This window comes from Grus americana, chromosome 10 (assembly GCF_028858705.1).
Source record: "Grus americana isolate bGruAme1 chromosome 10, bGruAme1.mat, whole genome shotgun sequence".
Classification (NCBI taxonomy): Eukaryota; Metazoa; Chordata; class Aves; order Gruiformes; family Gruidae; genus Grus; species Grus americana.
The window spans coordinates 9,378,425-9,403,920 of NC_072861.1; the positions used below are offsets into that span (position 1 = coordinate 9,378,425).

Here is a 25,496-nt window from a genome sequence, read left to right on the forward strand (position 1 = left end):
ACTTTTCTTTTGGCTATGAGTAATAGTAGAGCAAAATATATGCTATAAACTTCAAACCTCTACTAGTAACTGTTTAGCATGTGATACAGTTGAACAAAAGTGGTGATCTGATAGGATGGCTAATAGACATTATTAAAAAGAATTGAAGGTATTCTAGCAGGAACAAATAGGGGAAGGAAGTTAATTTGGGAAAGCATTCCAAAAAGCAATTTAAAAAATGAAATTTCTGATTTTGTAGTACAAAATACTGAAATTGGACAAAACACTAGAAAGAGTTGTATAGGAAGTTGAGCTATATTCCCTTCATTAATCCAGGGTGGCTTGTGTCCTTTAACAGTTTAGATTTCAGTGAAACTCACACAATAGAAAAATAAAGTGTTGGGCTGTGATACCTGTGGAAACCTTAACTTTTCTAGTTGGAGCTGGCATTAGGTGTTGGGAATTAATACTTGCTGAACTATACGTAAGGAAAGGTTATAGATGTATTGAACGGTGGGGAAAGGTACAGTTGTGGCAGACTGTTGTCAGTACTGCACAAGAATCTTGTTGTCTTGAATATATTACAGAGATGTCTTAAGAAAATACTTAGGAATGTTGGATATTCAAAGTATGTATTACTTAAAAACAGATGAGTGAGCACTGAAAAGAATATGTGCAGGTTTGTTTCTGCAAGCTGTTAGATTAGGACAGATGCAGATAGCCATTATTTTTGAGAGCTCTGATTTGGTATAAGATTAGTTACTGGTACTACATGAGGTGATAGAATCTGTTATGGTGCTTTTTGAAACTCTTCATGCTCATAGACTTCATCAATTTCAATAAATCTTGTCCTGTTCCGTATACTAATTCTCTGATACTTTGGACAAGAATATACCATTGCTAAACCTAAGAGCATGAGTATACATACCTGTGTAGCAGATTTTTTTAAATTCATTTGCAGTACAGAGTACACACAAAAATGTTCATCTTTTTGCGGGATGGTTCTTCATGGTACTCTGTGGTTTGCTTTGGAAGAAGAGGAACTTGCAGACAATATTCATAACTTTTTCTGTGTAGTTTCTCAATGATCTGTGAATATTTCTTCCCATTCTTTGACCTATAATTCAATGAGGTATGACTTGTTTATGGGGCTCTTCAGAATCACTTCATCGTCAGAAACAATGACAAATAGTTACAATCTTGAATGCTTTTGGATCTTCTCTTGCATCTCTCCGATGGTATCTTTTGGTATCTTTTATTATATATCAGACTGTATATGTTATAAAACTCATCGTTATTGCTAATGACCAGACATGTTCTGTGAGCTCTGTGTAGTGTTGATGAGACTGTCTTCAGACCAGAATCCTGCCATTAGTAATACAGATAACCTAGCTAGAGATGTTCCAGCAGGAATTGCTTTTTAAATTGTTACTCTACATAAAGTTGTCTTGTTTGCTTAGTGATCCACCTTGTGCTGACAGAATAAGGCTTAATAACTATGCCAGTACTCTTCTAATGCTCAACTCTCTGCTTTGCGCAACAATTAACGTATTTTTAAATGAACTGACAGCAGACATTTTTGTTGCAGGGGAGTTGAAAGTGAGCAGGTATCCTATACTGCCTTGGCTCACTGATACATCATTGTGGACCAGAAAATTGAACCCAGTCCAGCTTGGGAGTATTTTGGTATGTAAGTGAACAAGGATCTGACCAGACCTTTTCCTTTTTCTTCATGCATTGAAGCTGTGGTATTCTCTTCTTGCATCTTTTAGGCAGCAGGTCTGGTCTTTTCTCCCAATATTGTAGTCTGGCAAAGGCCCTTCTGTGATAATGTTCTCTGCTTTGCAGCATTGACTTGCAGCTTTTTAGGGGCTATACTCCTTCGAAGAGAGGCCTGTCAGGAGTTTCACTTACGCAATGCAGTGTTTCTTTGCTGCTCATTTGCAGTGTTTCTTTGCTGCTCAAGTCTATCGATATCATCCCAAGCAAGTGTAAATTATGATGTGTCTGTGTTGACATCAAAGCCCATTTTGTTCTGAACTTGATCCTAGCTTCTGAAACTAAAGGGCTTTGTCATTCTCTTTGGGTGTTCATTAAAACATACAAGTCCCAATCTATTTAATATTCAAGTAAGTTGCATTTTTGTCTGCCAATGACTTTACAGTATATAGTGGCAAAATAGCTTTGAATGACTTCTGTCACATGTAACTGCATAAAATGAATCTTGGCCAAAGGAGTTTATTAGCTGCTTTGCTCTGGTAGCTAAGCTGCTTTTTGCTCCTAAATACTGCAGGAGGAAAGCATGTGATGGAAGCAGATATATTTATTGAGCCTTGATTCTGAGGGTGGAGCAGCCACAGTTCATTCACACCTTGTTCTTTTGGTATCATCTCTCATCTTCAAGGATGCTCTGCTCAGGCTGCTGAGACATCTGCTGCTTTTGATTTCACTGCTTCTGATTTCATCTTTAGTTCTAGATTATCTATGGCAAGTTTATCCATCAACAGGTTGTCTGGATATATGATGAGCTTTCCTTTTGTCATGATGAACATCTAGTATTCCTCCAAACTCAACCTCCTGCTTACAGTGGCTGTGTCTTGGTTGAATCTCTCATTTACTAGCTTCCAAGCAATCTAATAGATAGAGCTAATCTTATTCTGAGATCATTCACTGTTATAACCTCCAAGTTATAAAAGATTATTTTTGATGAATACAAGCTGTCCTTGATTTGCAGCACTTTCTGCATAATCAAATTCTCTGAGATTAATCATTTTTTACTGGTATTTTTATCCTCTTCACTTCTAGTATTCAAACAGTAACAGTGTTGGTGATAGTGAGCTTCTGCAGCCGCTGTGGTATTGCTAATAATAGCAAGGATCCTGTCATCCATTGTCTCTTATGCATATTTTGTGATTGAGTATCTGCACGCTTACTCAGTATTCTAAAGTCTCGTTGTTCCTTTTGCTACTTTTTTTTCTTCGGACAGAAGCTATGTTCCATCTTGAATGCTGCTGTTCAACTTCAAGCATCAGTTACCCACTACAGGTTTTTCTTGCAGGACTTTTCTGTTTTGACACAGCAGCATTCAAAAAAAGCATAGTGGGTTTGTGTTTTCATTGTGAACATGCTGTTGCATTTCAGAGGAAGTTGAATCTGTGATCTGTGATATTTCACTTTCATTTAGGTTTCCAGCAACAACAAAACTGGAATATGATTGCAGATTTTCATGGCTTTCAGAAATGTTCTCTAACAATTTCCCAGAAGCTACACTAGATTGACACTTTGATTTGAAGCTGTGTGGATTATGCCTCTTTTGAATGCTCATTTGGAATATTATCATTTGATTCTTTTACAGCTTTGCTACAGAATTTTAAGTTTCAGACTTGCAGTTAAAATATTTTTAAGCTACCTACAGATTTTCCAACATTGTGTAAATAGTTCATGTAAAAACAATTGGCAATATGACATCCTGTTTCCATTTGTGTGAGGATCTCGGAAAAGTTACTCATGTGAAAAACTCATAACATAAAACCAGTACTAAACCATGCAAGTAAACCTGCCTGACTCATGATTAAATATCTGCGATGGTCCCAACAACTACAAAGTTACATGAATAATGCAACATATTGGACCACATGTGCAAGGACTGAGCGTGAATATGCATAGTATAACCAGTTCAGTTTATGGTCAAAGAATTGAGATTTCATTTGTACATACCTTAACCTGTCTCTTTTTTGTTATTTTTAGGATGTTGAGTGTCACTGTATTATGGGTTCTTAAAAGACATGTAGTTGCAGGGTAACCCTGCTTGATTACCAAATTACATATTACCTTTGTTATGAAAGTTTTTTCTGACAAGAAAGTAAATGTTTCTGTTATTCTGTTAAATGTTTGTAACTGTGCAGTTTTGTGTGTAATAACACTTTGCTATGCATGATAATATCCATAAGTTATTATGTAGACATCTTCATTGCTAACCCCATTTTACAGGTGAGAAACTGGAGACAATGTCAAGTAACAAGAATGTCACAGTCTTTCCTATCCCATTCAGTCATTAACAGTGTAAAACACCATAGCGTAGAAGCAACTTTTTCTTCTCTCTAGCTATCCACTTACGTGTACCTTCCCAGTAAATCATACAATCAGATATATGGGGGAGAATTGTGCTTTTTGAATCACCAGCTCTGTTTAGAGTAACATCTTTCAAAATGGGGAATTTCTGCTAAAAGCTGGAGTTCTTTTAAAAAACAAAACAAAAACCACAAAACAAAACCTTCCATTCTTTTGGTTGTAAAATAGATTTATATTTATAAAGCTGGCTATGGTTCGGTTGACTGGCTGGAAGGCATCTTGAGCCACTTAACATAAAGTTGTTTTCTAGAAATTCTTGAAGCTACAGTCATCCTAGAAAAGGTTACTTTTGGTTAGGAGTGGACAAAAAAGGGATGTTTGGCAAAAGATTCCAGCTGAGTTTCAGTACTGCTTACCTGAAGAAGCTGTGGGAGCCACTCTTTGGTTGCAAGTAAACATGACAGATCACTGGGAAGACAGTTGCTCAGGATTTGAGCTTTCTGAGTGTGTGCAAATAACATTACTTTGTGAGAGCAGGGGAAGCAATGAGACTGAATTTCAGAAATGAGAATACTCTTATCTGTGCTTGGACTGTGCATTTTAGAGTTTACTTGTTCCACTGACTCAGTATGTCTTCTATTAGTCCTAGGTGACTCTTCATGTATCAAAGTTTCAGATCAACCTGAATTTAGACTTTAAGGTGTCTAAATTAATGTTCTTACTTAGCTGGCTTTTATTCTGAGTTTCTATGGTTTTATGGCCAATCCATTCTTTTGAGTATCTCAAGCTGAAATTTTGTGCTCAGTTGCTACATTTTGGGGGCATTTTTTTTAAGGGATTGACAATTAAGGAACATTTTTTCATTTTCTTAACTAGAATTTTATTTTTATGTAGAATAAAGAATCTTTGAAGAGTTAGAGAGAGGTTTCAAAATAGTGGATCAGTAGGCTGTACTTACCAGAGATGGTCATGAGTTTTTGTTTTATTTTCATAATGTTCTTTCCAGAAGCACTGTAGGTCCACAGATGTAAGAAAGCACCTAGCCTTTGTTGCTGTTTGAGAGCTATGGGATTTAAGACTTCCTATATCATTAAAGTGTTGGGAACATCACAAGGTGATAATTTTCTATGGTTTAGAATCCATTTATGAAACTTCTGCTAATTATAAATTAGAAGGAACTACTTTCTAAAACATACTACTAAACAAAATTTAGATTGAGAATATATGTCAGGAATCCAAGGTAAGCCATATCAACAAAGATGTGGTTATCACAATGTTATAAACTCTGTTCATTTCCAAAACAGCATAAGTAGCCACCTTGGATCTATTTTGTAAGCTATAAAACATGACCACAGAAATCTATCGGAATTTGATGCATGTAAAATAATGTTTATAATGTATTTAAAACGATCTACAGATATTGGATCCAATTCATACCTATTTGGTGGCAAAACTTAGATTTATTCAGACAAGAGCAACAGTATGTTTTGCCCTTGGATATACAGTATCTGATTTCAAGTTCTTGCATAGAAATCATTAAAGCAGTGAAGCTAAGCTAAATATTTGGTGTTGCATCATCTTTTACTAGTGTTGCTAGCTCATGATTAAATACTTGAGAGTATTTAAAGTCTGACCCAAAAAATGTATTGTCATTTGATTTACCCTGACCATTTTTCTTACTGTTAATTAGATGAGCATTGTTTCAGTGCTATCATAGCAATATTATTTTAAAACAATCCTTTTTGTAGTTATTTTTGCTATCTTTTATTGCAAATTAAGATGTAATAGATAGTACTAAATGGTTGTTTATACTACCGTCCAAGGTGTTGGTTATCTGCTAGAACATAAGTGTTAGAAAGTGTTTATGGGGTGCTGAAAGTATGTGCTAAAATTCTTTTAAAAGTCTGGGTTTAGCACTGCTTTCTTGGATTAAATTTGGAAATATACATGTGGTAGATAATCGATCTAATATTAGTATACATTTTAAATAAAATTTAAGTTGGTAAAGCTGTTTTTTCTGTCAAGTATTGTGTACCTTGTAGATAGTCATTAAGACTTGCTGAGGTTGTGAATCATAAATTAAATTATTAATAACATTATTTAAATATAACAGAGGCAACACCATACTTCGGCAGATTAAATTTGCCTTTAATGCAGCATCAACAAGGAAGATATAAGCATAAGCAATTCTAAGTGGTTTGTTCTGTTTCTCTTTTTTATAGGAAACCTTTGAAAGGTTAAATTTTACATTAGAACTGGTGACTTAACAAGATTTTGTAGGAGACATACTTCTTGCTGTCTCTGCAATAGCATTTTCTAATGTAAACACAAAAAATCAATTTTAGTGATGTTGTGATAAGCTGTTTAATTAACGTGGTTTTAAAAGTCAATAAATGTAAATAATTTACAGCTCATCTAATGAATAGACTGTGCCTGTGAAGGCATTTTGAGGGAACTAACTACTTCAAATAGTAGTTGGAGGTCAGCTGCAATGATACATAGTTGTTCTAAAGTAAATTATGGCTGTATTCTGGCTGTTTGGATTATGGTAGACAATTAAAAGAAAACTGAGCTTGTTTTGCAGAATGTTTTTGTTGGGTCATAACGTAGCATTATGCACTTAATTTAGCATTTCAGATCTTAAATACTTCAGTCATGCTTTAAAAGGCCTTTATGGTGAGGACATTTTCTCATGTAGAATTGCAGTAAGCACTAGAATAAAAGTATTGCTAACCATCTTAAGACTGTTGCTTCCTGGTTTTCATGAGGCAAGATAAATGTAATATTACATGAAACAAGTTTATCTTATTTCGGTATACCAAATAAAACATTTTAAAATTCTGAAATGCTCTTCTGGAACTCTGAAGTATGTTTAAGGTCAGAATAAGTATCAACTTAAAAAATTGATTTCAGGTTACCAAGTTGCTTGCTTATTATGAGTATCTTCATCCTTATCTCTACTTTAACCATGTAGTATTTTAAAACATTGAATCTTAATTCATTATCCACTAGGTTAAAGACTGAAATCTCCATTAGAGAGAGAGGAGCTAAGTTGGAGGTAATGTCTTTTCTTTTCTCCACATGATCTAACAGTATCTCTGAACTTCACAACTAGTTTGAAGATTCAAGACAATTATTTTTAATTACACATATACTACAGGGTCATGGTGTTCAGAAGATATGCATACTGCAAAAATCTAGCTTCCTGTGTTTTACTACAAAAAGATACCGGCAGTTTTGGAGGGACATCTTTACTATGTCTGCCACACCCAAAGATTCCCAGTTTGCAGTCAGTCCATTCTGGTTCATTTGTATGCCAGGCTCCAGTGAAGGAACAGTTTAGTTGCCTTATGTATCTTCCTCTTCAGGGAACTTGGAAATTGACCTGAAATATAACCTGACATCTGGGTGAATATTGACTCTAAACTGTAACTCTTTGAGGGTGTTTTTTTTATTTGTACTTCTTTAAAGAAGAAAATCTCTCAAAGTGCCTCTTCAGGCCTGAGATGTTTGTGTTTTTTCTAGGTGTGTGTACAAACTTTCCCCTGTTTTCTGCCTACCAGGAAGCTAAATGATCTCAAAGTACATATTAACTTTTTTCAAGAATATAATCTTTGGGTTCTGATTTTACAAAATTTCCTTCTGTAAGAAGTCGTCTTTCTGTTGCCTGTCAAAAAGGGCAGTCTTACAGAAATCCCAGCTGGTAAGAGAGTGGGAGAAGTCCTCAGATATAGTAAAGATTGGGTTTTTGTAACGCTGCTTGCCTACTTTCTAAAATGCAAAGGGGTTGATGAGGGTTTTTTAGCAGAAGCAAAGATTTTGTAGAAATATGAGAAGACTGTTCATCTTCATTCAGCAGCATTAAGCAAGATTCTCAGTGTACACAGTAACACGTTTTCTTTCCATAGACTCCATTACCACTTCAGGTGTGTTTTCTCTTAGTTTTTAACTTATTTTTTTTCATCCCATATTGTGTTTTGGCATTATAGAAGGTGTTGAATTTGCTTTTTTCTCCACAAAATTGTGTTCCATAATATTGGCTTTCATTTAAAAATAAAAAAATGCAACATCCACCCCACCCCAAACCCAAACAAAACAAAAAACAACCCGCACACCATAGTCCTTGTGGTTGGAAAAGATGGAGAATACAGACAGAATAGACTACATTGTTAGCTGTCTGAGCTTGCAGGATATCTGAACCAAGACTTTCAGAACAGTGAGCTGCTGTTCAGTGTGGTCTGGGCCACGTGGAACCTCTAGTTCTTTTTTCTAAGGTGCCATGGAATGCCTGTTATTTTGCTGCAGCCAGCTGCTTGACATTTGGGCTCTTGGTTGAAATACACAGCAGGAGGTCAAAGGACAGACCCATAGGGTGCTGAAGAACCAAAAATATAAGTTGATGAATCAGGTTGTTCAAAAACAGCATTTAAAACTCAGATTCTGGAAATCTTCCTTTCTTGGTAGTTCCCAAAGGGGAATGCGGTCAGCCACGGCAGAGGAAGATGGTGCATAGGGAAGAAGGTTCTGTAGCAGAAAGTAGAGCACAGTAATTTTAAGTCGGAAATTGTTTCTTAGCATGGGTCATGTGAATGGGTTTTGTATGACAGAAATACAACAAAGTATGATAGAAGTAGAGCAAAGGGTATTTTGGAAGATAAGTAGGTTTAATTTTACCATACAATTTTAAAATATTTGCTGCGTAATTTGGCCTCATTGAAGCAAAATATATCTCTGTGGGCAAAAAAAATACTATGCTAAAAGTATTAAACATGTTTACACAGTTTTATATACTTAAGATGTTGTGATACAAATAATCATTTAAAATGTTCATCTTACGTACAGTGACCTTTTCTATTTTAAAATTAACTTACAGTTGTATTCAGACAGAAAAAAAGTTTAATTTCTTGATTTTGTCACTTAGGCACTTTTAGTTTCCTAAATGAGAATAGGATTATATCAGTAAGATGTCCTGTAGCATAGGGGATGCTTTTAGAAGACTGGCATGGCAGTTTTCAGTCACTTCTTTTCTGCTGTTCTAAAAATGGGGAGGAAATTGCCTTTGTTCATGTCGTTTAGAATTAAAAAGTTATTTCGTTGGTTAAGTTTTAAGAGACTCAAAAGTTTCTTCTGTGACTAGCATTTATTAAGAATCTGTAGGCCTGAAACACTGTGTAATGCTTAAATATACTTGCCTCAACTTTGTCTGTCTTTTCCTTTGCTTTTTTTGCTAGCAAAACACAAGTTTAGTTTAGATTATTTTTTCCCCTCCAAATAAAAAGCTGTTCAGACTTAATTTCAATTATACCTGGATACAATGAATAGGATGCAAACTATGTATATGAAAAAGTCTACAAGAGTTGCTTTAAAGTTTTGCTTTGTTTCTGTGGGGTTTTTTATTAAACTTGGAAGACTATTTGCAAACATCTGTACTGAGATCCATGCTCACTGTCTTCTACATAGCAGATTTATGGGAATGTCAGTGTGAAATTATTTCTGCAACTTAATATTGTAATCAGTTGCTCATGAATGAAAAATAAAAGAAATATCATTAATTATTACAGAAAATTTCAAGACCTAGTTTATCTGAAGGAAAAACAGAAACACCAGCTTTTGAAAGGTAAATACAATGATCAGCTGCATCTTGAAATCAGGTACATAAAATAACACATGCTGTGTTAGTTCTCAGGTAATTGGGCAAAAGTATTTAATTAGTATTTTGATAATATGTATTTTTATGATAGAAAACTTTGGCGATTGTAATGTACTTACTCAACAAGGTATTTAGAATATAGGTTCCAAGTGTCAAAATACATTCTTAGTAATGCTTAAACTGTGAATTAGTCAAGATTCATAAGACATTAAATAAACTATATAGAATGTTAAAAGAAGCATTTTTCTAATAATATTGCATATAAGGTAACAGTATTACTGCGGCAATTGGGGAAATGATTTTAAAATACAATATAAAATGTTAATTCTTGGATATTCATTTAGGTGTTTAAAAAAATAATTTGTGGAAAGCATACTCAGTCAAATTCTTAGCAGAGCAAATGTGTGAAATTCGGTAACTAACAATTATAGCTCTACACTTACAGATGCAAAATTGTGGCATTTTTTTATGTCAGTCTAGGGCATTAATTGAAATCTTATAAATTTCTTTTGGCACATATTGTGGGCAGACTTATACTTCATATAACTAATCTAAATTATTACTCCAGATCCCGCAGCCTGAAATGTCTTTAAGTTAGTAATCTTTCACAATTGTTGGTGCTAATTTAACCTTTAAAAGCTTATTTATACAGCCTTTAAAAAAAAAAAAGGTGTCTCTCTGTAGGTTACTTTTCTTGGAAAAGGTTCTGTTTTATCTCTCTAGTTATGTGCAGTGTGGGCCAAATAATTTGAAATTTTACTTTCACTTAAAATACTTGCTTAAGAATTGAGACTAAATGATTCAGGTATTAGAAGCTAACTCTGTCTTTAAGCTACAGATTAGTAAACAGTCACTGTAATTCTAATTGTATATGATGTACTACTTTCTCCTATCCTTGTGTTTAAGTAGACAAAAATAATTTTAATATGTAAATATGTTCTGTGTTTTCTGTTAAAACTTTGATACTACTTTATGGGCTTTAAGGCAGACATCTGGAGCATTGTAGTTCCAGCACCATTGATTCTCTGTTATTAAGCCAAGGTAGTAATGTTGATATTAGTAAGTAATTGTGCTGCAGGAGCAGATCAGTAGATGAAAGCAGGTGATTCTGAGAATCCTACATCTTCACTGCACTGTGGTTCAGAGGTGTTATTTTAGACCAGACTTGTGTTCCTTGGACAGAATGCCTGTACTGTGCACATATTCAGAGCTGTGTGGAACATCTGTTGTTGGTTTGGACTCTTGAGGATCCAGCTCTGTTAGGTGTACTTGTGGATCACAGCTTCCAGTTGACTTTCTTCAAAAAAGAAATCTAGTTTGCATACCCCAGGACTGCTCTGTAAACCAAACCAGTTTGTATTTTGGAACAATCAAGGGATGTGCCTCAAAACCATGGTGGTGGTTTACACCAAACTGTTAATGTAAATGTAGCTGTGTAATACCAGTTTTATTACCTGGAAATACTTTTCCACAGACTGAAGGTGTGTTTGCACATACTTTGCAACTATTCTGTATGCAGATGTGTGAATGTCACTTGTTCATAGTTCTGTTCTGAAGTTGTGATTTTTTTTTCTTGCTGTAAAATTTTTCCCTGAATAATTTGTGAAACCTTAATATAAAATACAAATATAAAATAATAAAATACTCTAAAGTTAAGTGAATATGTATAGCAAAGAACAGCAAAAAAACTTTACTAGGATGTGGAAACAACAAATATTCAGAGCCTAGCTTCCCTCAGCCTCACTAGGCACCCAAATCTTATATTTCCTATACAATGAGAAAAAGAAAAAAAATCCCTTTAATTTCTAGGCTTCTGTAGCTTGGGGTGGGTGTATGTTTGCACCTTGTAGACTCATCTTATGGATTCAAAATTGTCTTATGCTACTCCCTTAAAGTAGTCTTATTCTAAAACCTGATTTCATATAGACAATATGGCAACTAGTTCATTAGTATAGCCCATATTTGATAGTCTGGCCATGGTTTGTGTCATGTTTTAGAAAGTGGATTCTTTGTTTTCATTAAACAAAAGCTGGATTTTTACATTCTAACTGTTCACTGAAATCCTTTTTATATAATAGTTACTATCATTCTTGCATTTTCTGGCCTTTTTGATGTCTGAATATTTTGTTTTCTTACACTGTAGCCAGTATTGTTGGCACATAGCTTAGTAAGAGTACATTTCATTCCTAATATTGGATGGAAGGCTATTTTGTTTTCAACAACTGACTAACAGGATGATTTCTTGAAATCCTGTGTGACTTTTCTTTTTATTGCGGGATTTTAGTGCGTCACAATTGCTAAGTTTTGCTTATTCATTTGTAGCTCTTAGCAGAGGTAAATTATTTCATTGGAGAACTATTCTAAGTGAACTTACTGTTGTGCTTAGTGATCTAAAAGGTAAATGTTCTCTGTGGATAATTGTTTTTGTGATGGTGATTGTTGTGCAAAAACTTTGTTCATTTTTATTTTTATACTCTTTTATTGGTATAAAAGACTCATGGGAAGGTATGCTGATAAGAGCTTTTTTCTGTATAAGAAACGAATATGTATTTTTTCTTTTCTTCCTCTCTTTCCTTTCCTGTGTTTTGCCAAAAATGAGTGAGACTGAGAGGCTGGGTTTGGATGAAGCTAGGATTTTGGTTACTAGAAGGTGAGGGACATTGTGATGGATTCCTTTTATATGTTGAGGGCAGATTTGTGTGTTGAAGAGTTTCTCAGTGTGAATCTCCTGTGTGTATGTAATCCATTTGGGATTTCCAGTGTGGAAACACTGCTCTGTGTGTGTTAGTGAGGCATTAGTCATTCCTTACTTTAAAACTTTTTTTTTGCATATCTGTGTTCAAAACTTCCCACATAGTGTAATACTGTGCTTGTTAACTCTGCAACTACATCTCACCCTCAAGCTGCTTGTTGAATATTAGTAGCTAAAGGTGATGTATACACACTGTTTCATAAAGAGTTGGCTAGATTTTCATATGAAAACAATTCTCAATATTTACTAGTATTTATACAGCTCTGTATAACTTAAGTGTTTCTCTGTAATAAAGGAGGTAATTAGGAATAGTTTATGGCACGAGCAGTTACATCAGCCACAGTTGATGGGTGGTTCTAAGTGTTGGCTTCTGTGCTGGAACTTAAGTCTTGAGTTTTGCCTCAAATATTGCCCCTTTTCCCCCTTTTTCTAGAAGTTTGAGAGAGAGGAGAAGAACTTGGATAGAAAATTTGTTTGTGTATTCAAGAATGTCATTTACTGATTTAGATAGTCCAATAAACGGAGAGAAAAAACCCTTTCTGTTTGACACAAGTAGCAAATACCAGTTGTAATTTGGTAAAAAGGTTAACCTATCTCTTGAGTTAATTGCGTATGAATGAAAAATCACTAACAGGATGAAAAGATTCTTATGACTGCTTCAGTGACTGGTAAGATTTCAACACTCAAGGATATCTGAGCAGTGTCTTATCCCTACTCAAAATACTCCTCTGACTTAAATTTGAAGTAGGAAATGGAATATTCTTGGATTAGTTTATTTAAGTGAAAGTAAAACTTGAAAATAGACTTCTGAATGTTAGTAGTATGTAGCACCTCTTCTGGAATAACCATTTTCTGTTGAACCCAATATCATTTGGCATACAGGCAAATGATGTGAATCATTTTAGATTCTTGGGTCAGTAGAAGAACATGTCTAGACTTTCAGCTTGAAAATATATCATAAAAAGATAGTAGCAGGAAATAGTTTACTCCTTTCAAGAGTCCAGAACTGTCTGTTGCTTAAGTAATGTTAAAAGTAATTTTACCTAAAAACTCTTCAAAACCATTTAAAAAACAATTTGAAGAAATACGGTGCAAATGCATCTTGATTAATAAGATATTTGGTGATGAGATCTTTCATATTCTGTCTGCATGTCACTGTTCAGAGACTATTTTCAATTTAAGTTTTCAATTCTAAAAGTTAATTTGGGAGACTTATTTGCTCCTAATTTCACTTCCTATTTATATCTGAAATCAGACCAACTGTTGTTCTTCCATCTCTGCCTTCCCCACACACACACACACTTTCTTTTGTCTGTCATCATCACTTTAGGTAATTTGAGCTATTCATTCTGAAAAAATTTTGAATGGGTTAGAAATATATTAAAATTTTATCAAATTTAAATCTTTACAGCAAAAATTGAGCTTCATCGTTGAAAGGATGGCAGAAGCTGGTGTTCCCGTAACAAATGAAGAGAAATATTAGAAACTAGTATTTAGGATTTTGACTGTTAGAAAATTAACATATGAGCAAATTGCATACAGCAATATGACCAGGCTGTTTCGTTTTTTTGTGGGTATAGATAGCATTTCAAGTATTACAGTTCAGTCTTTCTTTTAAGCATTTGGGGAGGGGGGTTTGGGGTTTTTTTGGGTTTGTTTGTTTTTTCTGGTCACCCTAAAGCACTGCATGCATGTGGCTTTATTGAAATAATACATGGTTTAAACAATCAGTTTGTCTGCAAAGTTCATATGCTGTGTTTTAGATTTTATTATATAGTAAGATCCTAATTTTTACTTGCATAATACAGTATCGATCTATATTTCCTTTTCATAAACATACAGTTTTACTCTGAAAAGTGACTGAAAACACTATTTCACAGATTCACTTTTTCAGTGAATCCAAATTTGTAGTTGCTCAACTGAATTTTAGATTTAAGTTAATTTAGATTTCCAACTGTTAGCTTTTTTCCTTGCTTTATTCTCATTAGTATTGCAGAGTCAGTTTGACGCTATAATGACAATACGAACTGGCTTCTCTTTCTTGCACATCATCAACAAAAGTTTCCAAGTAGTCGTATCTGTGTCAAAGAGGCTGTGCAGGTAGAGGAACTTAACATTGTATTTTGGAAGATTCCATGTGTCACACAAAAGGGTCAACTTAACCTTTCTTTCTGGAGATGAAATGCAAGAACCAAAGAACACTAAGTGATTGCTAAATACAAAGCTGAGTTTGTAAATAGGTAAGAAAAATGCAGCTGTTAATCGAATTCAGCCCATCTTGCTATGAAAATTTGTGAGAAATACCGAAAAGGAAATCTGCACTATCACTTTGAGTGTCACTTTGCAGAGTACAGCCATGTGTTGCTTTATTTCATTTGTTATACAAATAATTTGTTTTCTTTTTTTTCAGCAAACAAGAGCATGACTCTTCAGATGAAACAAAAGAATGCAATAGAAATCAAACTAAAAAAGTTGCATCAGTTGAAAAGAATGAAGAAAACTCATCGTCAAATACAGAAAATGTTCCTAGCTTGGAACTCCCTGACAACAGCTCAAAGAATTCTTTGCATGAGAAAGGAGCATGTTGTGATTCAGATAATAACAAACAATTAGTAGATGAGAAACAAAAATGTATTCATGATGAAAGTGAGTTGAAAACTTGCCAAAGTTCAGATGATGTTATCGTGAATGAGCAGACTAAAATACATAGCTTGGATGAAACTACACTTTCAGCAATGAACGCAAGGGACTTAAAACTAACATTGGGTGAAGATGTTAGTTTTGAGCAGTTCTTGAGAAAAAGAGATGAACCTGAATCCGTTAGTTCAGACATCAGTGAACAAGGCAGTATTCATTTGGAGCCTTTGACTCCATCAGAGGTACTAGAGCATGAAGCTACTGAAATTCTTCAAAAAGGTAATGTTGCACCTTCATCAAAGAAAGCTGGACAACTCTCTGAACAAACAGATGAGACTTCTAAAGAAAGCAGTCCCAACAGAATGGAAACAGTTGTAAACAAGACAGATGAAAATGAAGCAAGCTGAAATTATGTTAATTTTATTGTTTGTTATAAACAATGGTAAGAACACCATGGACCATTCCTGATGAGTGTGCTCATTGATGCTAATTATTAAAAATAAAAAACAGGAAGGAGGAAGGAAAGAGACACTAAAGGGAGGTTTTGCGTATGAAGAGAGCATGTATGTGTATGTACAACTGAATTAACTAAATTTACAAAAGGTAACACATTCAAATATATCTTCCTGTCTCTTGGATGTGATATATCTTACTGGATTGACATTTCAGAGGAGGAGTAAATTCTAATTTTTATAGTTAACTAGCCTGGGATAAGATGATTAGTTTGCCAAGAAAGTATTTTTTTAAATCCTTCAGTGTGAATATCATTAAGCAGTGGAATTTAGTATGAATTCACTTCTGATGCTGAAATGGAGCACACTTGTAATGATGGTTATTGGTCTGCTGATAATATGGGTAAACATAACCCTTTGGACTTGGTGTCACATTCCTGTCTGTAAAAGCATGTAAACAGAATTATATGAATCTATGCACCTCTGTACAGGTGTAATCCTGCCAGGCTGTAAGCTTACCTTAATAAACTTTCAGTGAAAGTGGAATTATTACAATAAAAAAATATATTTGTGGGGTTTTCAGTGTGCAGGCTGTGCAGAAATACCGAACATAATTGTATAAAGTAGAACTTACTGCTGAAAGTACTGTAGCTGTTAGGCTTTTATCATTGTTTTAATTAATCTTAGCCGTAGACCCATAGGAATGGTCTGTAAGTCACACCAAAGTACGGTTTAATGTAAAAACTGTTTTCAGCAAAAAGAAGGAAAACCCCAAACTGGAAACACCAACTGGCATGCATTCTGCCATTTTGCAGCTGCTACTGGCTAACTGTTGCAAAAAGGACACAGGGGCATATAAAGTAGAATAGTACAGTTCAATTTCAGGACTTTTTGTAGTCCAAATTGTGTACAGAAAGATGGCTGCTGGTTTTGGTTTGGTTTTTTGTTTGTTTTTTTTGTCTTCTAGTTAGAAGCTAGATGTAGGAATGCATATGATTAATGGTAGCTTGCTTTTAGGACTTTATTGCTCCATTTGAAACATTCAGAATGTGTTTTTGACTTACAGTTTTGTTTCTAATGAATGTTAAATGTTTTGAACAGCTGTTAAAGTACTGCTGTAAATTATTACTTTTTGAGTAAATATTTGCAACAAAATTTTTGTCTTTGTCCATAATTTTATGCTCAGCTTGAAACTTTGGGCATAGTCTTCCCACATTTTAAAAAAAAAAGTTTTAGTGACAGTTCCCCAAAACTATTTCATTTTAAAAGCGTGAATTTGAGATTTGTTTTGGTTGGTTGTGGAGGTTTTGGGGTGGGGTTTTTTGTTAGTTTTGGGGGTTTTTGGGTTGGGTTGGGGTTTTTTTTTTTTAGAATTAAATTAACAAGTGCCTGTGCATAAACATATTTTTATAGCTGTGAATTGTGGTAAGATGTGCTAACTTTTCCAGATTATATATAGATGTATTTTTCTTGTCTGTCAGCATGCAACTGAAGTTTATGCTGTCCTCCTAGGTTAACTGGGCTCAGCTGCTAAATGAGTCTAATCAGCAACAGTATTAAAATTCAGGTACAATCCTGCTTATTGTTGGAGCCTCTAAATAAACCACATCAATCTCAACATCTCAAATTGCTTCAAACTCTTTAAAGAGTTATACAACTTAAATTTTGAATCGCATCTTAATTTTCATCCATGCAGGTTTAGAAGACTTTTAAAAAAAAAAAAGTGGAATAGTTTACGTAGTCACAGCTCTTCAAGGTCTGCCACTTTAAGAACTTCAAAAACAAGACATAGGAAAAAGCTGAGAGCATTAAGTTGCAGTATTCTATTGATCTTTAAAGACTTTAGTGAAATTGTTAACTCAAGGCATGATTAACCAGTCTGGTTTCTTCATGCATGTACATGTGGAAGATTATGAAATACAGCATCACAATGAGGACAGTTTAAAGGACTTAATCAGCTATGGAACTTGATGTGTATGTTACTGAAGGAGTTCCTGAATGCATCTGCATTTAAACCCAGAGAAATCTATAGTATTTTTAATCTGATTTATGATCTTTCATGCAAATTATATATTTTGAATAATGCTCTGATATGTGGTGTTGAAAAAGATTCAAGTTCAGCTGGAACCAGTTGTATGATACTTGCTTGTAAATTCCTCACATTTGTCTTTTATTATGCAATTAAATTTTTAAAACATTTACCATTTTAATAATAATAATTTGGCCACATACTGTTGAGAAAAGCTGGAAAATAAAACTCAGATTTAAAAATCTGTGTGTTTGGCAGAAGTATGTATATATTCTCACATACTTAATATGTAAAGCATTGTTTCAAACTATGTAGAGAATGCTTATACAAAAGGTAATGTTAGGTATAAAACACCCAAATATGTAGTAACCTTTCCAAAGGAAGGGGTAAGAGAGAACTAGTCTGTTCTAGCAAGACCATCTGATAGCTTTAAATAGGCGAATAGGGTGTATCATGGAAACAGTGGCATGGTATTTTTGTCAAGGAGAAAAACTAAAATTCATTAAAATTTTTACTATTTGAAGTAATTCATTTACTGACTAAGCACTGTAGGGGACTGCATAATTATGAAGATTAATCTCTATCATGTTATTTGGGAGGTTTTCTAGAGATAAGTTAAATTGGTACTTTGGGCTGAATTCACTCCAGAGGATCAAGTTAGATTGAATGCATTTTGAGTTATTTGAATGTAACTGCATGTAGTTCAGGTTTTTGTTTGTTTATGAGCCATTTAAAAGTTTGTTGGTTTTTTTTTCTTTCCAGCTCTCAGTAGTTCCACCTCTGTTATTCTACTTGGGAAGACATTTTGCCTCAGGTTTCACTGCCTTAGCAAAAACCAGTAACAGTTAAGTTAATTTTTGGTATCCATACTAGAATCACTATTTCCCCTCATCAATGGAATGTATGAGAAAACCTGGGGGAGGGGGGCGGAAATCAGATCAAATCATAGCACATACTGGGTGATGTATTTTAAACTTTTTTTTTGGTAGCAAAACCATGTCCACTTTCTTTTCCTGGAAATGGGAGGTGAAACCCTGGGCAATAGGTGTTAAATCATGTTCTGTGGTGCTTTACTGCCAGAAGGCATTAGAAACTGAAGGTCAGCGTAAAGAATCGTGAGTAACACTTAGTGTTCTGCAAAACTTTAAAAGATCTCAAAGTTTTTCTGCAGGTATTAAGCATTATTATTTATATGCTGGCATGTAGAAAGCAGTTATTTTTTTATGCTGTGAGATATACTAACATTTCACCAAAGACTGTGGCCATAGGCTGTCACAGTAGTGTTTTGTTAAAGACTGTTTAGGAATTTTTGTGTAGGACAAATTTTATACCTGATTGTTCTCTTTTTTGTTTTCATTAGTGTTTGATTTTTCAGGCTTGTGAGCTTATTTTGTCTAGTTGCATCCTGTATTTTTTGATGTATGCTTAATAAAAAAAAAAAATTGGTAAGTATGTTTTATGATTATGTCAATGATTTTTGCTGTTAATAAAACCTTTACTCCAGTTTTAATGTAGCTCGTAAGAACAGTTCTTAGATGAAGCCTGACATGTTATCTCCTTTGAACATTACATTTTTATGCTTAATTTTGACTAATTTTTCTCCATTAAGTGTTAAAAGGGAAAGTATGTTGACTGGTATTTCATATTTACAGACACTATGCAGAAAGATCTTTGCTGTCTTCCTTTAAGTTTTGGGTCACTGTTCTTGCTCTAAGACACTTGATTAAAATTTTGTATTCAGTCATTTCATTGACCCAAAATAACCACGTTAAGTCCTGTATTGCACCAGAATTAAAAAAAAAAATGTGGAAAATGTTTAGCTGTGAAACATTTCATTTTGAGGGAGATTAATGTAGTCGTTATGCCTGAAGGTGCTATAAAGTTGCTGTGTTTATTGATGTAAAAATGTACTGGGTTTGTTGAGGGTTTTTGACTGTTCAAGCTGTTATTTCAGAGAGGCCGAGGTTTTTGTGACAACCACAAGGATAACTGTGATGTTGTATGTATATCTGCATTTAAATTTGGGCAAATTTAGTTTCACATTAAGAAAATTAAATGCTCAAATTACACGAATGGGCTGTATCAGACAATTTAAAATAAGATTAACTCCATGATCAAAAAGTGTTAGCTTCTCAGCAACCAATTCTCATTCTTTAAGCATTTTTAGCATTGCCAAACATGAATTTAATGTAAATAAACTTTGTTTTGTATTTAATTCACTAAATTCTCAATGTTAGCACTTAATTCAAAAGAGCTGTTTTCTCAAAAAAAAAAAAATCGGTGAATGGGGTAGCACATAGTGGTATCTTTATAAGGAAGTTTTCTCATACTGATAAAGTGGTAGCCTTGAAAATGTAACCTTCATGTGTTTTGCTCATAAATAATATAATTTAAGAGTTAATCGTTTTGACTAAAGGCAAGTAACATGTGGGTCAGTTTCTTATGGCCTTTTGTGACTTTTTCATTCTCATGCTGTCATGTTCTAGCAACAAATTGAAGTTCTTGCTTTCCTCTCTTTTTAAGGCTGTAGAAGTGGAACATGAATACTTAATAATTTTTAAATTGTATATATTTTAATTACCTGGGTGTTTGCTGCCTGAAACGAGGATTGAATTTAGTGTACCAGTTTCTCAGGTCTTCAGCTGAATTCAGTTGAGATTTCTGTCTTTTCACTTAATCTTCTTGGAAAAACTTCACTTCCTCTTTGAGCTAGCACATTGATGGCATGTGGCATAATTTTCCCAGGATATTTAGTGAAATGCAGTGTATTTGTTAGATATTTAAATATCATCTTTTTCCCTGTCACAATCCTTTGTATCTTGGAACATCTCCTCTTGATGGTTGGTGTACGATCAACTTTTAACTTGTTGGCTGGTGATGGAAAGCGGAAGACACTTCTACAGAGGAGAAGCAAAAGTAAGTTCAGAATTTTAATCATGAATAGTAGCATGCAACATACAGGACAGGTTGGTTAACCTGCTTTCTAAGATAAAGTGAAGCTTTTCTATTGATTCCTAAAATCGCAGCTTGAGGAACCAGAGCTGTTGGGCACATCCAACTTTAATGGCCCTGAAAAGATAGCAGAGAGATTTAGGTATCCATATCAGCTTAGAATTCTCCAAAGAAGCCTAAGGCAACAAGTTCATGTTAGGGAAGCTTTTCTTCTATTTGTGTGACTTTCCGCTCTATTTTCTTTCCTAGAGAACATATACTGGATGCCCTCTTGAGACCATAGAAAGGCCAGTTATCGTAGAGGAAACGAGTGCTTCTGTGATCTTTCTTGACGGAACCAAAAGGAGGCTCTTAACATGTGGCATGTATATGTTTTATATTAGTATAGTAAGATGTACCTTAGTGTTGAGTAGTGGCATTTGATTAATCTTTGCTAAATAGTAAAGTTCTGTCAGTTCTCCTGAAGAGTCTCTTAATTATACTGTTGAGAATAAACATCCTTTAAACTATAGCTTGTCACTTTCCAGTGACCTTTGAGGTAGCAGGCTAGTATGTACCACAGCAGAAAAGTATCAAGGCAGGCTGTGTCATCCCCTGTTTTATGGCTGATAATGACTTAGCTTTTCTTGAGGATAACCTGTGAAGTTTCTTCAAGTTTGTTGTAAGAGAAACTTCAATGCACAGAACTTCTATAGTTACAGACCTGCTTGGAACTTAATATTGATTCAGTTTAAATTAGTAAGACAAACTTATTAAAGCAAAACATACTTTTTAATACCCTAAAACTTTGATAAAAGAAATTTGTTGTTCTCTGGGTTCCTCAGAAGACAGTCTTGATGATGTAAAAGGAAATGAAAGTACAACCTGTATTTAAAATACAGTAAACATACCAAAGTTTTTTCCTAGCAAAAATAATGCAAGTTACTTGTGAATAATAATCCACTCTGTCCAGAACTCTTCTCAGTTTTATTTATTGGAGTGAAAGATAAAACTTCTTCCCTTTCCTTTGCAGTTGTTTCCCTTAGCATATTTAAAATACTAGTGAGGATGTAGTGCCAATGTCAAACCAGATGTTAACATTTGTATGCTTTTCAGATACCAGAAGCAATGTTATCATGAATGATGTTTGAAACTTCAAATGACGCTAAACTTCAAACCTTTAATGGATATTAAAAATAATGAATGGAGTACAGCATAAAACTAAAACATACTGCAGTTACAATTTTGGCATCATTCTAGTTCACCCTTGGCTTTCATAGTGATTTCTTTTTTTGTTCTGCAGGGTTTTAAAACCCTCCTAGTTTATCCACTAGATAGTGTCTTGTGCTCTTCATGTGTTTAATCTGCCTGTTCTCTCCAATTGGGGAATTAATGAACATAACAGCATTCAAAATAATTATTCCCAGCTTGTACTTTGTTGCAGTTTGTGGCTTCAGTTTCACAAGCCCAAGAAGGGCTATGTACCTGAAAGTTTATCTTTCTATTACAGCCACAGATATGGTTGAGGGGAAAAAAGATTATTCTCTTCCTTTGTAAACCTGCATCATCATACTACACCACCACAGTTAAGTGAATTTTGCTTTATAAATCATTTCTTTTACTTAGCCATTCAATTTTTTTTAGATGAAGGTAAGCTGAGTTGTACAAGAGGAGTCCAAGTTTAATCTCATAAACTTGCTAAACCAAGGCTTGTAAGGCTCTGATTCTGTAAGAGCGTTTCTAGTGATTGAAGCACCCCTTTTCCCCTGTAGCTGCTACATCTCACTTCACCCAATTTTTGCAGATACATGCTGAGCTAAATCATGGGGCTGATCAGGCTGAAAAAACACTACTGGCAGCAGCAACAATTAGCAGCAGAGAACAGCATGGCCAGTTTAGGCCATTCAGTTGCTGCTGAATGGGAAACCACTGCCTAAGAAATACAGTTTTTGGAGTAGTCTGTAGGGAATTGTAGACAAATTCCTGCTTTGTCGGGGGGAAAGCATTTCCATAAGAGGAATAAACACTGAGCTTTCAGTATACCAAACAGCTGCAAGTAATGAAGCTATTGGATCAGTTCCTTTGGAAACTCTGCTTATTATGGCTAGATCTCCAGAGATGTTATTAGTTGCGTGTATTTCAATTAACTGCTGCCACTGAAGGTAGAAACCTGTTTTGAGTATGACCTATACATCCCTCGGTGTAAAGGCTTAAAGGTTATAATATAGTTTTTATAACTTGCATGCATGCAATGTATGTTTTTAGATCTATGCAAATTCAACATATTTGGTTCATCCAAGCAAGTATGTTGCAATGGGGCAATATAAATTTTCATTTATATTTCAATATAAATTCTGAAAATTCAATGTGTTGTGTAGGATTTTAGAAAGTAGAAAACTAGTTTTCTACCCGGGAAGATGTTCATCACTCTCACTTTAATTATTTATATATGAAATCTTATTACTTAGTAAACCTGGGACAGAATGGAGGCACTCAAAATGAATCCCAGTAATTACTGTGAGAATTCAGCCTGAAAGGAAACCTTTAGAAAAACTTAACTTGATAGAGGGTAAGTGGTGGCAGTATAGGAAGTCAGGTGAAATCTTAACTACATTGGATTGTTACTGCATTCCCATTATTTTTCATTGTACACACACATGCTTGTTTACGTGCAACTATAATGAAAACATAGCTTGGTTTTATTTTCCTGATGTAGATGAACAGAGTAGTAAAGAACAAAAGGGGCCTTATTTTTTATCACATTGAAAAGAGAGTAGAGTTCAGCAACATCCCTTAACGCTCTCTTGAGCACAAAGTTGTTCTAAACAGATTGTTGTAAAATTGCCGTTATACTTAAATTAGAGCATCTTGCTAATCCAAGCAGGCTTCTGACTAGGTGAGCTACTCAATGGAGGGAAATGGGGTTTCATCTCCGCTCTCCATAAAAGGAGGTGAGATGAGCATTCAGTCTGTGCGAAGGAAGCAGGGCTCCCTGAGGGCTCTGGGAAGCATTGTTCCTGTCCAGGACAGCTGTGCCTCTCAAACTGTTGCTAGGCTTGTGCACTTCCACCAGGCTAAAGCTGGCCCTTCCTAGTACAGTTGATCCATAGATACTATTATATATGGGAAAGTTTATTCATTGTTGAAACAAACAAACAAACAATTCTGCCTGAAAGTGGACCTCTTTTCCTGACTGTGAGCTTTCATGGCGTGATTGAACTGTACTAGGGAACTGCTGTTTAGCAGTAGTATCTTGGAAGCTTTTAACATGCTGTTAATTACCATTTGTATTTTGGCAGTAATAAAAATATATCTGTTGACTTCTCATATCATCTGTGGTTTATATTAATGTATTCTTTCTTTCATGTGTTTACACAATCCTTACAGATGTGTTGGTTCTTTCCATCAAAATAAAATGTATTGTTTGAGAGAGCTTACAATCCACTTGCATGCTTATGAGAGTTTCTTGGTCGCATCTCTTTTATATCATTTGTGTGTTACCCTGCATAAAATAAATATGGGGGAGCAGGGAGAGGGAACTATGAAAAAAACATGTTAAAGGTCAATCTCTTGCCTATCCCTAATGACAGTGGGTAAAATGTATCCACCTGGAACTTCTGACTCCCTGCAATAACAGCCATATTATCTCCCTTACAGGTGATGCTAAAGCTGGTAGGAATTCTGTTGAACAGAATCTCCAGAGGAAATACAAAGCAGCAAACAAAGAGTGTAATTGCATTGTCAAGATGCCTCATTGCAATATAAGATCAATAAGAAGTAGCAGCAAATGGGAACTTTACTGTGAGTGAATATAGAATGTATACAGGCAAAACGCTTCTGCTTTTAGTATTTTAGTTAATGAGAGTAAAGATCTCTATCAAGAAACACGAGATTCTGTACAGCGTCTGACCAAACTGTCTGTTATCAGTCACTTCACAGCACAAAGAGATTTGACCTGACTGCAAACTGATATTTTTGAGTATAATGTATGCCAATTAGGTAAAGGTCAATAATTGACAAAGTTCACTCAGTCCAAACCTGAGTACTAATTCCTGTCTGTCAAGCTAAATATATTTCACTACCATATCTGGTTCAGGGGAGGTGAAAAGCACTTTCTGCACCTTACTCATTTTATCCACTAGGGTCTCTTGTCTCTGATGCACAAAGAAAGAAATCTTTTGCTTGCCTGAGACCATATTAAGTCAGTTCTACCTTTTTTTTTTCTTTTTTTTTATTTGTGCAACACCCCATGTTTTGGGGATGCTGTAAAAATAGTTTCAGTTTACCTGCCCTTGTGTTCTTTCTCCTAGCATAGGAAATGGACTCTTTTGTGGTTTTTTACACAAACATATCTTTATTGTTCTGTCATCAGTTTGACAGTGTATATTTTAGTTGTGCATAGTAAAGGTGGTAATGCTGAGATGTAAAATCAAAGTGTTTAGAAAGAAAAAAGTCCTATGTATTTATAGATCTAATGCTCACCAATTTCATGGTGCTTCTCTAATGCCCTAAACTTTTGAATACTGTGCTGGGTCAGTTCTAAGATCAGGAACGTACTGAACCTCACTGGAGAAAGAACAGTGGTTTGAGGCTTTTTTTAATTTATTTTGATGATAACTGGAAATCCAGAGAAAAAACAACAAAGAGATATTTTAAAAAACAAAAAATCATCTTCCCCACTGCAACAGCAGGCAGAACACTGATTGTAGAGGTCGCATAACAGAGCCACTGACCAGGTTCTTCCACACAGTGCCCAGTGGAAGCTCTAGAGGAAGTTACTGAGGCTGAAAACAGCTAAAAGAAAAGTAGATTCATCTGTTTAGGTTTCACAAGAGTGTCCTTTAAAATTCTAGTGGATTCTGTGTCAGATGCTTGTATTTTTACTGTTCCCATCATCAGCAAGTTCTGTGTTACAGAGTGTGCATGACTAGAAAAGTTAAAAGGTAAAAGTTGATCAAAGAAAGTTAACAAAAGAAAGGCTTTGTTCTCCACATA

The 25,496-nt window shown here is 34.8% G+C and overlaps 1 protein-coding gene across 14 annotated transcripts in view; it reads left to right on the top strand.

Moving 5' to 3' along the window:
• ZNF280D (zinc finger protein 280D) overlaps positions 1-15,830 on the top strand; it is a 50,080-nt gene extending 34,250 nt beyond the window's left edge. For 5 of the 14 annotated variants that reach the window (XM_054836314.1, XM_054836319.1, XM_054836316.1 and 2 more), the window contains 3 exons: positions 7,063-7,108; positions 9,612-9,667; positions 14,863-15,830. In XM_054836314.1, coding sequence (XP_054692289.1) covers positions 7,063-7,108; positions 9,612-9,667; positions 14,863-15,496 — 736 coding nt within the window. In that variant the 3' untranslated portion in view covers positions 15,497-15,830. The other 9 variants (XM_054836317.1, XM_054836322.1, XR_008578559.1 and 6 more) reach the window with 8 other exon arrangements.
• The last annotated feature ends 9,666 nt before the right edge of the window (positions 15,831-25,496 follow it).